The sequence below is a fragment of the Lates calcarifer genome, linkage group LG9, assembly GCF_001640805.2.
Source record: "Lates calcarifer isolate ASB-BC8 linkage group LG9, TLL_Latcal_v3, whole genome shotgun sequence".
Lineage (NCBI taxonomy): Eukaryota > Metazoa > Chordata > Actinopteri > Centropomidae > Lates > Lates calcarifer.
The window spans coordinates 21,366,979-21,385,306 of NC_066841.1; the positions used below are offsets into that span (position 1 = coordinate 21,366,979).

Here is an 18,328-nt window from a genome sequence, read left to right on the forward strand (position 1 = left end):
GTCTCTAAGATTAAGTCTGCTCAGGTAATGTGACTACTGAGGACTACTGATGCTCAGGATGTTTTGTCAGGCTGCTCACTGGGCAGACAGAGAAATATGCTCTGCTGAGTGGCTAAGAGAAACACTAAGGGGCTGGGGTGTAGGACACACACACAAGGATTGGGTTTTCTGTATCTCTGACATGCCAGTCAGTCACAGTCAGCTACTCTAACAGCAACATAGTCAGTGATTTCAGAGTGATGATTTCAGATATGTGAAATGACCACATGAAAAGATGAGACCTGATTTCACTATGTGGAAGGGTTTTTTTTTTTTTTTTTTTTTTTTTTTTTGGACCATGTAAATTAAGCCTGAAACCAAGAACGATTGGTCAGTAGTAGATAGTAGATAGCATAGGAACAGGTATCGTTGAGAATAATGACTGAACTTGCCTTCGTTTCACCCTATCTGCATCATTTTGTAAAAATCCCAGCAAAGTGATTTTCTTTGCCAAAAACTCAACTCATGAACGATAAACTCAATTTAAATCAGCTGGTCTTCAGTTTCTTAGTGCAGTTTGCTGAATTCATTGATTGATTGATTCAAATGAGACATGTTTTATGCTCAAAAACAGAGAACATGGAGCAAAGCCTCTGGGCTGGTTCAGGCAGTCAGAACCAGGTTGCTACACCTGCATGACATTTCCTTCTCACAACAGAAATTCAAGGTGCCCTTTTGATAAATGTGTTGTTCTTAGGCCATTAACGTAGGCCATGTTCAGTCTTGTAAGGCAATACTGCTAACCTGAAACATGTGCTGTCACAGCTGCTGCAGCTGCTCCTATTTATAGACAGTTATGCACTGTATCATTTCAGATCTCCAGCATCCACCTGTAGGTTCTGAGTCAGTGTTTATAGGGTAAATGGTAAATTTACTGCTTTTATAAAACACTTTGCATGACTATACATAACTTAAAATAACTGCACTGTGCGATAAATTCTTCAGTCCTGCTAGATGTACCGGCAGGTCTATATATCATAAACTGTCTTTGCCAGTTTATGATATATAGACATAACTTTAACTTTGTTCAAAACAAATATGTAAGGCTCACTCTTGGGGAAATGTGTATAAATTGTATTTGAGGAATATTTGATATACCAGTTTTTATTAGTTGGCCTCATGTTTTTCATTCTAAAATCAAATTAACTGAGATTTTTTATTAAACTGTAGAAGCTTTGCTCCTTGGACAGAAACTATAGGTGCCTCATGAAGGTCTTCCTTATCATTAAAACGTTCTGAAATGCTTAAGTAACACTAGAGCACTGTGGAACCACCAATCTCTTACTGGAGTTCTGTCATAATGAAATATCACAGCTGTGTTTTCGTGTTTGTAGTTCCACACAAGCCAGATTAGATAGACCTTTGTTGAATAATGTTGATTATATGACCCATATTCATTTATTCCAACATTTATGTTGCTATACTAAAGGTACCACAAATTGAAGGTTCCCATTGAGTGTGTGTGTATGTGAAGAATCTGCTTATTGGTGAAAGAAAATTGCAAAACCTTCAGGTCCATTAGAATTTTCATTCTTACCAAAATGTGTAAACAAAAGTAAAAGTCTTGAAAAGCAATGTGGAAAGTATGAAAAAATAGAAAATATTACATGTTTACAACCTTTAGCCTGTTTCAAATTCAGACTGCAGATAGGCTCAATTCATTTGTACTATCAATGTGTGTATTATCCTGCTAATATTCTCACACATACAAATGTATATTAATGACACAAGCATATTAATAACTTGCAGTATTTGCAGTCAAAATCTCTCAGTTTAACTTCAAAAATCTAAGCTTCTCAGCTAAATAGTTGTGAATCAGGACCTCCAGCATTTTTTGAAAATATTGTGTGCTGAAGTCAGCTGCCTATAGATATTATTTGATTGTGTCAAGTATGTTTGATCAACATTTTGTATTTTCAACTGCTCAACTCATTTTCAGGTTGCAGCTAAAGAACATTAACTTTTTAACTCCAATTCTTCCCAGACAGCATAAAGCACATGTCTCATTTGAATCTTTGAGTTGAAATGATGAAAGCTGAATCCAAATGAATTAATCAGGAATTCAAAATACACATTTTAAAAAGTATTCATTGTTTGTGTGAATGTGCAATCCTGTCACTGTGTTTAGAATTTAGAATAGCATTGAATTTAATGAAGGCTGCAGGATGATTTGTTTACAACTCAAAACAAGTTCAGGACTGTCAGGAGTGGAAACTTGTTCTTGACTAAAGACTTTCCTGCCAAGACTCGAGACTGATTTGTAAAGTAGTGACTTTGTCCCACCTTTGACTCAACATATGTATATTTTGAATTTTTTTATGTATCACTGTTTAAATACTTTACCAAACAAATTTGCTGGTTAAATTCCTTTTTTTGTTATGTTCTTCTGAAACAGACAATGAACCTGTGTCCTCTCCTCATCCTTCCCTGTTTTAAGGTGCAGCTCTGACTGAGATGGCTGTGTTTCTGCGCTGCCAAAGGACAGTTGTGTTGGCTGTGGCCTTCTGTTTCCTGCCTTGCATCACGTCCTCCCTCAACCTGGAGGATCCCAACGTCTGCAGCCACTGGGAAAGGTCGGTCTCAATGCTGCTATCAATTTTAAAACGAATTAATTGTGCAGGTCAAAAGAGTGTTTCAAATTATATGAGATAACCACAGGCCACATTCAGACTGACAGCAACTCTGTGTGAAAAAACATCTCATTCATATTAGTGGTACCAGCCAGTCAGTGCGGGTGGGGGTGGGGGAGTTGTAAAACCGTGTCCCTAGTTACAAACAGTTCTGCAGTGTTTTGGGGTCTGATAAACTTTTAAACACATAAGTCTGTTTCTCTGAACTGTCTGTATCATAGTCCATTGTCATTAACACAGCCCCCTACACTGCTTTAACACAGAGCTGTTTTAATCCTGCTTTAGTATGAAGGTGGAGTCAGGACTTAGCCTAGTATAGCATAATGACTGGAGGTCAGGGGGAACGGCTAGCTCAAATCTTGTTTGTTTTTACATTTGTCTTTGCACATAGTTTTAATGAGTGAATTTACACCAGTATTATCAAGAGACCAACTTCTGTGTGTCAGACACATAAGTAAAACTTTTTCAGATAAAAGTGTTAAAAAGGTGAATAGAGGCTGTTGGCTGATTTTTGAATCAAAGGGAAGCTTGGAAATCCATCAAGTAAGATGTGAAAGAAAAAAGGTGAGGGCAGATTTCCCAGCTATATTATCTTTCACCGACTAACCTGAGGAAACAGCTGCATTGCACTGTGTGTTGTTACTGTCCTGAAGACTTGAGCTGGCTGGATGTGAACTAAAAGACAATAAGAACCAAAGTTATTTCCAAGAAACCTATTGGAAGTTATAAACTTAAATTAAACCAGCCTTCACTGAACACTGAATCTTATTATGAAAGGTCAGTGTAAAGGGTTCATCTGAAGCGTTAGAGTTGGCTCTATTTCAATGGTCTGCTGAGATTTGAAGTGGTGAAGTTTGCTGCAGTAAGCTCAGTATTTGTTGGGGCCAAGGTTAGACTTGATTTGGTTTTCAATAGTAGCTGTGGATTGACTGATTTTTTTTTTTTTTTTATAGATTTGTGTAGGAATCTGTTGATTAAATATGTAGCTGATCCACAGAAAATCGTCAAAAGTTATCACTGTAGTTCTCACTGTGTGACAGTAAACTGACCTGGGGTTATTTTGATAAGCATCTTTCACATTGTCTGCCTTTTATCGATTATATAATGTGGGATAAACATGAGTGGTAGGATGCTGTGTATGCGCGCACACACACACACACACACACACATGTCTGATCTCTCTTTCCTCTCTCTCCCCCCTGTGGTTTCAGTTACTCAGTGACAGTGCAGGAGTCGTACGCCCATCCTTTTGATCAGATTTATTACACCAGCTGCACTGACATCCTAAACTGGTTCAAGTGCACCAGACACAGGTAAGGACCACATCACAGAGGCCTGATGTAGACCAGAATGTGTAAGTGTGGAGAGTAGTGGTTTGTTAATGGATCTGCTTTAGCCTATATACTGTACCAGAATACTTCCCCCATCTATCAACCATTACCAAAACGTACCACCATGTTTTCACCACTGAGCTAGATTGCTGAAGATTTTAAAGATGCCTCCGGAGTACCACACTGAGGCAGAATCAGCTGTAATTAACCTAGATGGATTATTTTCAAATGCTTCTACTGCAGATGTTCCAGGCAGTGGTGGTAGACAGTGCAGACACAAATTCTTCACTCACTTCTAAAGGCTAAAACACACTGCTGCTGAACGGCACATGTCTAAACAGCAGTACCTCCTGGCCCCTGTAGCAGCTTGACTACCCTCTCCTCATCCCTGCCGATGTCTCTCCTGTGGGTACAGCAAATGAGGAGAATCTACTTGTTAAAGCTGACAAATTTAAAGAGATACAACCCACAATCACATTATTACAAAGACAGTGGCACAAAAGATGTTTCCTGACAATCCATAGCTCTGGAGACTGGCTCTTCAGGTGAGAAACCCAGTTTCAGTAATGGGTGTGCACACGTCATTTTGAGTTCATGTCTGCATGCTGCTACAAACATTTCAATTGCAGATATTTTATTAGTATAGAATGATCAGATTTAGTATGGAAGTGCAACACTTCCTATTGGTGGTGCCACTTGATGCATGTCATGTGACTGGAGCTGTGGCATCAGTGTCTTTTCAGTTTACATAGAGCACAGTGATGAGCTACTGTTAATTACATGATATATTCTGTTTCATTTACAGTTTAAATGTGCTGTGTATTAAAAGCCTTGACTTAATTATGTATAATTATGTTCAATAACACAGAATGGTTTTGGTCTCCCAGGGTCTTTATTAGGACAGAAGGCAAAGATTGATGATCCTTGTTCCATATATCAACAGTTTACTCCACATTTTATGTTACACAATGAATGAAGACAAAAGAAACATTGTGTGTATGCATCTAGTAGTATTTCCTTTACTGAGTGTCTGCTCCTGTGTGTGATCTCACCTCCTGTCTGTGTGCAGGGTGAGCTATCGGACAGCGTATCGTAGAGGAGAGAAAACCATGTACCGGAGAAAGTCCCAGTGCTGTCCAGGTTTCTATGAGAATGAAGAGATCTGTGCTCGTGAGTACCCTCTCTCTCTATCTCTCTCTCAATCTCTCTCTCTCTCTCTCTCTCTCTCTCTCTCTCTCTCTTTGTCTGGGCTGCCATTAGCTTGTTCAGGCAGACTTCATATAAAAGCTCTGTTTTTGTATTTGTTATCATGGCAAAAAGTATGTGTGCCTGTGTAATTCTACGTAAGAAATATTCATTTTTGTTAAGAAATTGTTTTTCTGCTCTTTCTACTCACAACTGAACTATTCTGATATTTCAAAATGGAAACTAATCTAGTATATCCAATCATGGAGAGTTTGTTTCAGAAGTAAAACCAAATGAATGAGTGAAAGAGAGGAAGAATTAAAAACTGACAAAACTACTTGTTGAAGTTTGTCATTTAGAGACAGGAAAGGAATCAAAGGAAAATACCTGGATAAATGAGGGAGTAAGTTAAGTAATGCACAATACAGATAAGTGAAAGGTTTGATGATTATGATAATGATGTGAATTCACAGATACCATTTATAAACCAGATTTTGGAAGAACTGCTTACTGCCCCTACAGCCCGAGGAACCAGGCAGGTGTGGTTTAACTGAATGTCTCTAGTCAGATAAACAGAACCTATATCTTCAACATGTGTTGTCTTTACAGTAGCTTCAATGGCAAATGACCTCATTAACACCCCCCTCTCACCCCTCCTTCCACACACACACACACACACACAACAGGCAGTGACAGGTGTGAAGCTACAGCAGCCACAGGCAAAAACAACAACTGCTGCTCAGCAGTGACAGTAAAAGAAAGCATTGTGTTAACACCCTAGACAGTCATTGCATCTGTGTGTTTTGATAGATATGGAGACCACAGTTTGATTCATGCAGGGGATGTGATAATGTGCCCCAGGAGTTCAGAGGGGAGGTTATTTTGGTGTGAAAAGGCTCTGTTGTTTGAGAAACTATCACATGTTGCTCTAACAGTCTCACTGAGCTCCTCAACAAAGCACTGCAGGAAGGAGGGACTGCCAGATACTCCACACAACATTTCCAGATAAGAAACAGTGTTAGGAGTAACTGTAGTATATTATGTTTAGAGTCTGTTTGCCTGCTACTCATTAGAATTAAAAAAATACTGTGAACCCTAGTTAATAAAATTAGTTTGTTTCAAAGTGTGATAGTTCAGTGACAGATGTAGAGATTTAGCAACACAGTGCTACAAATGTCAGGTGGTGAGTTATCAGTGTGCTCTCCAGCAGCAGCATGGGACTCTGGTGAACCCATTGTACACTACCTGTCCTGCACTGAACAGCAGACACATACAATTAGGGCTGCTTTATGGTCTCTCAGCACTAGTTCTAAAGACATGCTGTCGGACTATGTCTCACATGCAGAAGGAGTAGAAATCCCACTTTAGAGACTGCAGACCAAACCAACACCACTGCTGTTCAGCTGGGCTTTTGTTGTTTTGTGAACTGTGAAGCTCTTTTTAATTCTGGTTTTGATTCAAGGGTTCAAGGAATTTACTGTCACATATAACCAGTGCATTTTCAAACACTGAAAAACCTCCAGTTTACACAGTATACAGTTATGCCATCACACAGAAAACACAGAAACATAGGTAAACATGAAAACAGAAACCAAAAAAGTAAAACCAATAGTCTTGAATAATTAGAAGAGAAAGTACAGTGGGATAGTTTCTACCTGCTACTGTGCTGAAAAGTCTTCTTACCTGAGGATAATACTGTCTTTTAAATTAGAGCTGTTTGCCCTGATGTTATGATCTCACTTACATAGTGGTAGCAGTGAAAATAAATGATGGGCTGGATGAGTGTCTTTAACAGCCTGTGCTGTTTTTGTGACCTAGCATGATACATCACAATTACATAACAACTACTGAGTTGCTTCACTTCAAACACAGACAGGTGACCAGACCACACTATTAAACCTCCTGTTACAACACAGTAACACACCACAAACTTCATACCAAATTGAAAATCAGTTTATATCAGTCTGTTCCTTTGAAAACAGTCTGGCTATAAGTAATAATTATTTTTAACTTAACTGATGTACTTTTAAACAATGTTATCCAGTCCTATTTGGGTCCAAATTTGAGGCTTTCAGGGGTCAAGTAAAGCTTTTAAACAGGAAAGTCTCACACAAGCAAAGTCTGACTACACAGTAGAGTGGAAAGTCCTGATTTTACGACACAAGTCAGATTCAAAAGTCTTAAGTCTTAATTCCACAGCGCTATTAAAAGGAAATGAAAACTTTGATTCATTTCCTAATGCAGATTTTTTTTTATGCAAAGTTTTTAAAAACTCTTGGTGACTGTTTGATCACTGGCCTGTCTTCCTGTTTTCTCCATGTCCAGCTCATTGTGCAGAGAGCTGTGTCCATGGCCGTTGTATGGCACCCAACACCTGCCAGTGTGAACCAGGCTGGGGGGGCTCCAACTGCTCCAGCGGTAAGTCCTCCAGCTGTTGTTGTCTGTTAGCAGTTGTGTCTTTGTGTGTGTGTCTGTGAAAATAGACTATTGTATGGCAGTACAAAGTACAGCACAAATATGAGATATGAGTACTTTACTTTACTGCATTTCTGTGGCAAAAATGCACTTTTGCTTTCATACTTTCTGGATGTGAACAAGAATTAAAAATATTTTAAATGCAGGTTGTTGTGAGTGTTGTTATGAAGCACCATCTGCTGCTACAGCAGCTGTCAGTTTGTGCTTCCTTTACTGTGGTCTGGCTAAGCTCAACAGTTGAGGCTGATATTACTTTTCAATTGAATTAGTCTGCACAGAAACTCATTTACAGCTCTGTCTTTCATTCAGACATCAACATAATCCATGATTCCCACACAGTCATTGCAGCCATCAGCTACTATTTTTCACTTTTGGCCAGCTGCAAGTAGCTCCTTCATTTCTGCAGCACCATTACACTATAGTACAACAGAGGCCATCAGCTCTACATGAATTATCTGTGTTTCTAGCCACAATTACATGTACTGCACCCTCAACTGTGTCAAGAAGTGGTGTCTTGTATGCAGTTTAACACCGCTTAAAACACTGATTAAAAGTGTAGTGGGCCACTGCCTCTGAGGTCATGTTACTACAGCTTACTCATGAGGCTTTCTTCCAGGAAATTAACAGCAGAAAATACATCTTGGTATGTGACAAGTTCATGATAACCATATATAGTTTTGTTTCAGCAAGCTTACAGGACAGACTGATGTAAATGCAATGGGGAGTTCCACCATTTTGAGGGCCAGAATTATAAAACTGTGTGGTCAGTTCATAAGGCTACAGAAAATAGTCAGACCCCTCCACTTTTTGTTTATTGAGTTGTAGATTTGATTATTTTTTTTCTATTAGTCTGCACTCAATAACCTGTAATGACAAAGTGAAAATATGTTTTAGAGTTGCATCCACCCAGTCTTTAATTATTCTTGAGATGTGTCTAGAACTTGACTGGAGTCCACCTGTTGAAGACTGTATTGATTGGACACAGTTTAGAAAGGAACTCCCCTGTGTATATAATGTCCCACAGCTCACTCTGCAGTTCAGGACAAAAACCAAACAATCTTCAGGAAAATGATCAGGAACCCTCACTTTGTCATGATGTGTTATTGATGGACAGAATGTTTCTTATCTATCCATTTAAAATCAAATCTAGCAACATAATAAAATATACAAAAAGTGAAGAGGTCTGATTACTTTCCAAAGCCACAGTACACAAAGGAACTCAGCAATGTTAAAATGTTTTTTAGTAGATGATGCTATACTTCTCTTAAGGCCTCAGCCTTTATTAGTTATGACAGTAGAAAGAGACAGGAAACAGGGAGAGAGAGTAGGAGAATAACATGCAGAAAAGGTCTGACCAAATCCGGTGTCGAACCGGAGTCCGCTTGCTTACGTCACTGGGGCTCACGTGGTACGCACCCTAACAATTCAGCCATCAGGGTGCCACTGAAGCTTCTCATTAATATCAGTGTTGTCTGGGGCTCCCAGGTGATCTCAGGACTGATTGTCATTAAGAAAAACTATAATAACATTTTTAGGATGCTCATATTCTAAAGTTGAGGAATTGACAGTGAGATAAAACACCTCTGCAACGGAGGGTCTGTCCACACACATTTGATCTGATAGAAAAGGCAAAAGGCAGGGCTGTGATGATTAATCTGACTTTTCAGTTGAAGATGCAGATGAACTGAAGATTTTTGTTGTTCACGCTCCCATTTCACAGAAAGTTTAAGGGACTATTCCACAGATTTTACACATTAAGGCCTGTTCATTGATCATGGTTAATATTATTCAGACTCTGAAAACAGTTGTACAACATCTGTGGCTCTCTGATGATGTCATAGTGATGTTATCAGGGTCATCTCTGCTTTGGCTTTGAGTCTTCAAGTTTATAACAAGAGGGCTTCTGTTACCATCTGGGACAGGGACTTCAAAGGATGGGAAGTAGTATCTGACAAAGAGAATGTACAGTGGCATTAACGGGAAATGTAGGAGCTGGTGTTTTGGGAGCTAAAAGTCAACAGATCTCTGCCTCTGTTGTTTTGATGTAGACCATTCTTTCTATAATCCCTCTCTTTGTGGGTACACAGCTTCATGGAAGTACAATACTAAATCTCTGCAGAACTTCTATCAGTTCATTCTTCAGTCAAGTAACACTCCACTATTGATCAGGATAGTAGCAGAATTTAACTTTTTATTTAAGCCTTACCTCTCTATTGCATGTCAGTGGTACCTTGAACTCATCAGCACATTAAGACTGTGGTTTGTGTTTGGGATCTTTAATGTTCACTGGTTGAAACATGAACTTTGTTTGCATTAAACTTGCAGACAGTATCCACTCAGTGTCTGTAAGAGGTTATTTTTGTTTCTGCTATGAGCCTCTGAATGTGTCTCCATGCAAGCCTATAAGCTGATATGCATGAGGAGCCCACAGGGTGTGCCCCTGCTGTCTTCAGTTTCAGCCTGTAATAAAGAAGCTTATTGTTGTGTATGGGCCCTGGGGCTCTCCTGGGCCCCACTAAGCCCGGCCTGTCTGTCTGCTCTCACACATACACACACAACACTCATCTATAAAAGAGAAGTTTCTCTTGTCAATAGGAATTTAATGAAAGTATGAATGACTTGGAAATGTGATGCTGTGTCATGGAAATAAGACGTGTGATCTGGGAACCATCAGGGCATCAGTGTTTTCTATGTTTTCTATTTTTTCTCTATATTTCTTTTTTACTTCTTTGTTAAGCAATGAGCAAAACTATCATACATATTTTACAATAAGAATAATATTTATAATAATAATAATAATAATAATAATTATTATTATTATTATTATCACTTGCATAAATAAAATATATGAACTGGTAAAATTTGTTTCAAGTTGGTCTAAACAGAAAAGGTCGAGACAAAGGAGGAGAAAATTAGGAAAAGGAAAAGGCAGATTTTCCATTTAGATATCTGTTAAATTAAACCTAAAAACCTTTACACCTATCAATTAGTTTACTGGGTTATTTTTACTCAGCCATGCCCACATGCATTTCTCCCAAACCATGTTCCCTCCAGTTTTAAGTTGAACTTGGCTACTACAGTTCTTCTAACACTAATAGCTGTCTGTCCAGCTGTGATGATCCAGATGAGAGGATCTTGGACTTGATGACAATATTGATACACTCATCTAGGTAATCTTTAATAGCTACTGAGTGCTCACATTTATATTAACGTCTTGTGCAGCAGCTGCAGTGTTATGGTGAGGATTTGGAGCAGCAGTGTTGTGTGTGTGTGTGGGACAGAATCAAAATTAACTACAGTGTGTGTTGATGGTGATGAAGTAATATGTCACCTAGTGCTTTAGGGTGGATCACTGATGTGTTTTAATAGTGCTGGACAACAGTAAATCTCTATGGCTCTGAGGGATTTAGATATATCAGGCTCTGGACACACACACACTGCTTGCTAGTAGCATACATTTTTCAATGGTTTGGCTCTGCATATAAGATGTGTTGATGATAAGAAAAATATAGAATACCATCAGACTCAAGGGCTTTACACACTGTGGCATTTTTTGTGCAATTATTCACATCAGTATATTTTTTTCAAACTGTTGTTTTTGTCGTGAGTACTTTCACACACTATAATGCAGGCTTTTACACCATGAATAAAGGCGTCAACCAGTAACATACACTGCGAGAGGCAGCTGTGGGTCAGAGGATCCTGGAACCAGCTGTGGTAGAGCTTCAGCTCCTCTGTATTTGTACTTGTTAAGACCATTATCCTTTAAGTGTACATCAAATCAGATGTACAGAGAACCACATCATCTTGTCCGTTAATCAGTGTATGTTTTCTGGCCTTAGTGTGTCTTTATTGTGATCTTTTCCTTCCTAGTAACTACAGCTGTGTGTCTCTGGACAGAAGGTCAGCATCTGATAGACTGACAAGCCTCTGACTCTGACTGACTGATGTACTGGTAATGTTTAGGATAGGCTCGTAAGAGATTATCTCAGTCAGCTATGAGAGCACAGGTTCCGTGGCATTGAACTTCTTGTCAACTGGACAAATTGATAAATATTGAGTTGCTTTAGGAGGAAAGAAGGTATCTTGTACATGTTTTACTGACATGGTTGATTAAGTGGAGAACTGTGTGTGCAGCAAATGTAGTTATATTGACTCAGTCACTCACAGTATTCAGCCACTGTTCATTCACCATCATCTTCAGTAACATGCCTTTAACTAAGACTGTGTTGCATTGACTGTGTTTTACAGGTCAGTGGGCTTCAACAATATGTCTGAGGATCAATTTGAGGGACAAGAGCAGGAAATGGGGGGAGGCTGTGTAAGCAGGAATAATATTAGGAGAGAACTGTGTGATAGGAAATGACCTGAGGCACTGGAGCTTGTGATTTAGTACACATGACACCAGCACAAGATGCTCAGGAGGCTAGCCTAGCTGTGAGAATATAGTGAACAACAGTTTGTACTGTATATCCAACAGAGTCTATGTGTAAGATCCTCTTTTTGTCTTTTAGTCAATAGTACTTAATATTGTCAACCTTTTGTGACCTGTTACAGTCTGTATATCACAGTTGTTTGTGATTTAATTCAAAAAATAATCTCCACATTTCCCTTAAGTTTTCAGCTTTCTGATCTTAGTACTGAACCCCAAAAACTTCAAAAAAAGGCAGCAAGATGTGTCCCAAAGCCAGCTGATCACATCAACAAACAAATTACTGTAATTTAAATTATCATCACTTCAGCTCTGTGACTACATCTGCTGCTGGCCTAAAGATGGTACAACAATGGCTAAAATGATTCACCTTGATGTGGCCACTGTGGTAAATATTGTTTTCTGTAAAAACATGCGTGAAAGGAGTGATGCAATGTTATTTTATATACATATTATTTAGATACATTATTTATTTGTAAAGCACCATGAGTAATGTGATTTAATGAGGTCTGAAGCTCACACTGGTCTGAACCTTGCTTTTCTGCATGTTCTTATAATTAGACAATTTTATCCACTTCTTTTCCCTTTAACTTTACTGAAACTTTATACAAGATTTGTTTAGTTATGCTCCCAGTGTCATGCACTTGACCATGGACTTTCTCATGGTTTCTGTGTGGATCATGTGAACTTTAATCCATTTTGACTGTGCTGTAGACTCTGCTCTCTCAAACCTCTTTCAGAGTTATTCTTACTCTTTAAATTCACAATTAACTCATTGTTTCTGCCTCCTTTGATTTCTTTGAACACCTATTTTCTTGTTCCAGAATGCCCCTCCTGTTTTGTCTTGATTTTAACAGAGCTTGTGTAAATATTTAGGATCTGTTAAAATCTTAAATCTGTACACTTACACTAGACTAAATGTACAAATTTAAAAGGCAATGGTTCACTACATTCTTGTGACAAAATGAAGACAAGAAACTTACAAAGTAGGAATGTAATGATATAAAAATCTATAATATAAAAATGATAATACATCAATAACAAGTCCATGATACAATATTTACTGCAATATTTTTAAAAAAGGCAAATGAAGACTTAAAATTCTGTTTATTGAACTATTAACAAGGCACATTTTTAAACAAAAAATAAACGTTTACTTTTTCAGCTTTCAACAACTGACAACGCTTCCTTTAGAGTTGTTTGGCCTGTTGGCCTTTGTTTCCTCATATCTTCCCACATCTTCCCAGGGTGACTTGTCAAGTGGCTTCTCATATTAGTCGTATTCCCCAGTGTGCAGATAACCTCAGTCTGGTAGTGTCTGCATATTGTTTTGTATTGTTTTTTGTTTATCTGTCTCTTTCGGCACTTGTTACATCCCTACTAAATTGGACTACTGGAGTGTTTTGGATGATAATCTCAACACTAAAGTCGACGTAATTACGGATTACATCAAGTTTAGTATGGCAATTTCCATCCCAGCCATAACTGTCAAAAAATACCTCAACTCCAGACCATGGATGACAGCCCAAATAAAACTGATGCTCAGAGAAAAGCATCAGGCTTTTCATCACAAGGGCTGGCTAACACTTAGAAACATAAACTGATCTGTTAAATTAGGAATGCAAAACTTGCACATAAGGACAAATTAGAGCAAGATTTCAGCAGCATGAATACCAGACATGCCTTTCGGAAGATGAAAACACTCACTGGTTCCACCTCAAAAACCTGCACATCACCCATGGATCCCATCTCCTTCACCACAGACCTGAACAACTTTTTTGCAAGGTTTAACACCACCAATTTCTCTGCTGAGTGTGAGAGGCAGCTGAGGGACCTACCAGAGCCTGAGTAGCCATACTGTGTGCCCTTCACAGAGAGGCAGGCAGTGGCATGCCTCCTGCACACTCTTCTCCAACACCTGCACTCTCCTGGTCAGGGTGAACTTAATAGACTTCAGCTCGGCTTTCAACACCATCCAACGACATCTGGTTATCAGGACGGTTTCAGATACCTCTGCTTTACTCTGTACAAAAAACTGAACTTTAACCAACACACCACAGATATCCATAAACACTGTCAGCAGAGACTCCATGTCATCTGCCCACCTAGGTCCCTCTCAGTTAAACCCCACCTTCTGTATTGCAGCATTATTGAATCCATCCTTTGCACTGTACCATCTGCTATTTCACCATGCTCCCTGGTAACAATAGAAACAAGCTTTTGAAAATCACTCATACATGCTCCAAAATAATTGGCCTCCCCTCCCCCAATCTACCAGCCCTTGTTGACACTGCCATCAGTCACATCAGTCACAGATCAGAGATCATAGATCACAAGCCCTGCCGCCCCCATGCCCGTGTTTCACACTCCTCCCCTCTGGTATCAGATATAAATCTGTAAAAACATGCTTTGGAAAAAGTTTCACTCCATCAGCCATCACAGCTTTTAATAATCTCAGTAGAAGGTAGCAGTGTTTGTTTATTCTGTTGTTTGCCTTTGTAAATTAGTTGTGTTTTTCTGTGTTGAATGTTATTTGTTAAATGTGTGTACAGACTGTAAAAACAAATTTCCCCTTGGGGACAATTAATTATGAATCTGAATCTAAAAAGTACAGGAGGGAAAAGCAAAATGAAAGAAGAATCAAGACTTAATCCCTCATCTGTTTTTAAGTTTCACCCCAGTCATTTTCATTTACAAGTATGCAAGTATCTATGGTGTGTCAGATGTCTGTAAGTGACATTTTTCCTCAGAATAAGAAAAACTACAAATGTATCATTGTAATCATTTTTTTCATGTTCTCTGCTGCAAAGTGGGAATGTGTACCAATTTTAATATTACACTGATAATAATCAAAAATAACTTTACATTATATAGTAATTTTTCCAACAAACACTTAAAAACATCAGATATACTGTTACAGTAACACAGAGTGATTGAATCAGACAGTAGGATAAACAGCTGTGTATCTGGATGCAGACACACTTGGTAGTGACACATTTTGTTGTTTCAATAAACAGTTTTCTAATTTCTTATGACGATGACTTTCTGTCATCGTTTACTCAAATTAAGAATATACCAGAGATTTGATATCAGACAAACTCACAGGAGACAGATTAAAGACAAATAGCTAAAACTGAAGTAGCAGAGGCTGATATGTGATGGCTTTTAGTCCCAAGTATGGGTCAAGCTCCGATAGTGCTTACTCTTCCCATAATGCATAATGCAACTCTGACATCACTATGACATTATCAGGGTTATTTTCATTTTTAACAAAGACATTATGTGACTTTTTCACAGGCTAAATAGTACTAACCCTGGCAAGTAACCTAATCTTAATGTACAAAATTGGTGGAGTTCCCTTTTAATTTTACATTTTTACCAGTGACGTGACAAAGGACATTTTGCAGTTTGTGAGAACAAAATCAGTGACGTTTAGAGAAGCAAAAGATGACCTGTGCTGTAGTTTCTTATCATATTCATAAAAGTATCTCCACATAAAGACACTGCTTTATGGTGTGATAGTTTTATTGTAATATAATGATGAAACTCTGGAGGAGGACACACATTCCCACTCAGCATGGAAAACTGGAGGAATGCTACAGATGTTTTTTCTCACTGTGAATCCTCTGTGTCAGTGTGAAAAGGCATTTTCTGTTCCCATGAGTGCACCATGCCTGGTAGACTGGGTAATCACTAAATAGATGGAAAAACATTCCGGTCCCAATCCCTCCCAAGTGTGGAGAGTGAGAGCTGAGCCAACCATCAGCAAATGGCAGCTCAAGTTACTGGTTCAAGACTTTCTGTCGACCTGACCGACTCTTTTCCCCATGAAGTCTTTCTTGGTGTGAGGTGTGAAGAAGCTTTTGTGTGGTTTCATATGAGTATGTAACAAGTTTCACTGCATCTTGTTTTGTTCACTGCAGTACATAATTCCACATGAACCCTGGAGAACATTTTGAGGTCTTATGGATCTTTTTCTCTAAAAACCATGAGACTTGGATACATCCAGTCTTGTGACCAAACCCTGGCACAGTGCAGTCTTTTTTGTTCACAGCCATCTTGAATAGGCCAGAGAAAGAGAACAGTCTGTTCTGGAGTGAGTGGATGAGGAGCCCCAAGCCCCTGGAGTTTGGCCTTTCTTCAATCTAGGTCAGGTTTCACAAAGGTACAGGGATGGCAGACTTGAATGCAGGAATGGTTTTATATGTGCATTTTAGTATCTCTAATCTCCTCCTCCTCTTTGTCCCCTGCCCTCACACCCCCCACCCCTCACCCCTCACACAGGGCCAGACTGCCTGAGGGGAATTAAGTATGCACTTTTTATCAGGTCAGAGTGAAGTAGGGTAATGCAGGAGGAATAAAAGGAGCCTGTTAATCACTTGAACAACTTGAGAATGGAGGAATGGTTGGAGATGGCTGTGTTACTTTGCAGGCCAAGCACATACACACCAGGCTGTGTTTATGTAGTAGAAGAGAAGAGCCTGAGCTCGAGGGACATTCCTTGCTATTTGAATAAAAATGCCATCTTTATGGCACTGTTTGTATGAGTCATTGTGGCCTACAATAAAAATATAAGTGACCAAAACCTGAATACAATAAATGAAATTAAGTTTACAAAAAACAAACTCAAGGTCTGCTTACAAGCTTTTTTCTTAGCTTTTAACTCATGTCTTCAATAGCACATCACCCATCACCCATGTTGACTAGAAAACTAGAAAAAGCTGGTGCATGTGAATTGAGTTAAGATTGATTTTTTTGGTCAAACTACTGTTCTGAAAATTTAGAGTGAACTTTTGCCCTTTAGTGTAATTGATGTGTAACAAAACTGACAACTTTAACCTACTAAAGACCAATTTATACTTCTGAATCAACACCATGATTGCGCAGACATAGACAACAACAGCTATGATTGGTCCACTCGTGACTAGTCTATACATGTAGACAAGGAGAGACTTAGAACAAAAAGCAAGTGCAAATCTGGAGTAGAATAAAATGTTTTATTGTGCACAGGAGAAATAGACTTTTGGCGTGTAGACCCCGGCAGGAAGTAGATCACCATGGGTGAAGTAAGAAGATTGCCACAGAGAGCCGTTGCAACTGAGGTTGCAGGATCTATTCAAATGAATGAAATGAAAATATAACTGATGAGATAGATTACACATGCAAAGAGCCTTTAAAAGTGATGATTAAACCATGCTTTTGACATGGGGTGATTGCCTGAGGTTAAAAACAGGGAAAGGGCATAAAAGAGGTCAGCCTTGAAAGGACAAAAGGGGAATCTATGCAAACAATAATTATAGAACAAGCACCCTTTGCTTTAGAATGCTTGATATAAAACTAAAATGATTGAGGTGAGATGCCAATTAAGAAGGGAAATACCTCTGTCAGGATTGAAAGAATTTGAAGGAGAAGTGAATTTGACAATTCTTAGAAAGGGAGGGCTTTGAAGGGGACATGAATTCACCCATTCTTCAAAAGCCACAGAATGTTAATAAAATACACTGTGAGAAATCAACAGTTATGGGGAAAAACAGAAATTCTGTAGAACAAACATCATATTATGCTGAAACAGAGAGAGTGAATGGGGAGCCTATAGCTGCTGGGGAGCATATTGAGGTTCCTTTAATAGCACTAATATTGGGTTAGTAAAGGCTAGGTAAAAATGTATCAAAACATTTACCATAAATTGGATCCCAGCAAGCATAGTGATTCTTTATATGGCAGACAGAAAGCATGTATCTGGACAGGTTTCAGGGGAAAAGTTAGTGAAACACAAAACATTTCTTAAATGACCCAAACAAAGTGACTCTGGTAGACCTGAAAATTAAATGGGATAAGAGTCAGAGATAAGAGAATTTACCAGGCATATGCAGACGGTGAAGAGTTGTGCCTAACAACAATCCAGACAAGGGACCTCATAAAGAACATGATCACACTTAAAGGGGAACCCCTAATTTACACAAAAAGTTATCGAACACCCCATGCATTTGTGAAATATTACATTAAGAATCACTCTTAGGTCTTCAAGTGCAATTTCTTTTAGTACAGACACAGCCAAAATGCTAAACAAATCCTAAAAAAGCCATTAAAAACTTAAAATTGATTGGTTCCATAAAAACACATAAGGAATTTTGAGTATTCAGTCATTTTGGTACCAGTGATCCACTAATGAAGATTGTGCTTTTTATTAAAAGACACAGTTTTTGTTGCCGTGCTTTTTTGTCTATATAAAGCCA

The 18,328-nt window shown here is 38.7% G+C and overlaps 1 protein-coding gene across 1 annotated transcript in view; it reads left to right on the top strand.

Annotated features, from left to right (window-relative positions):
• Nucleotides 1-18,328, top strand: part of megf10 (multiple EGF-like-domains 10) — a 61,525-nt gene that overhangs the window by 12,264 nt on the left and 30,933 nt on the right. The window contains exons 2-5 of the mRNA XM_018673603.2: nt 2,477-2,612; nt 3,881-3,982; nt 5,070-5,170; nt 7,511-7,603. Coding sequence (XP_018529119.1) covers nt 2,494-2,612; nt 3,881-3,982; nt 5,070-5,170; nt 7,511-7,603 — 415 coding nt within the window. The 5' untranslated portion in view covers nt 2,477-2,493. The remainder of the gene's footprint in view (nt 1-2,476; nt 2,613-3,880; nt 3,983-5,069; nt 5,171-7,510; nt 7,604-18,328) is intronic.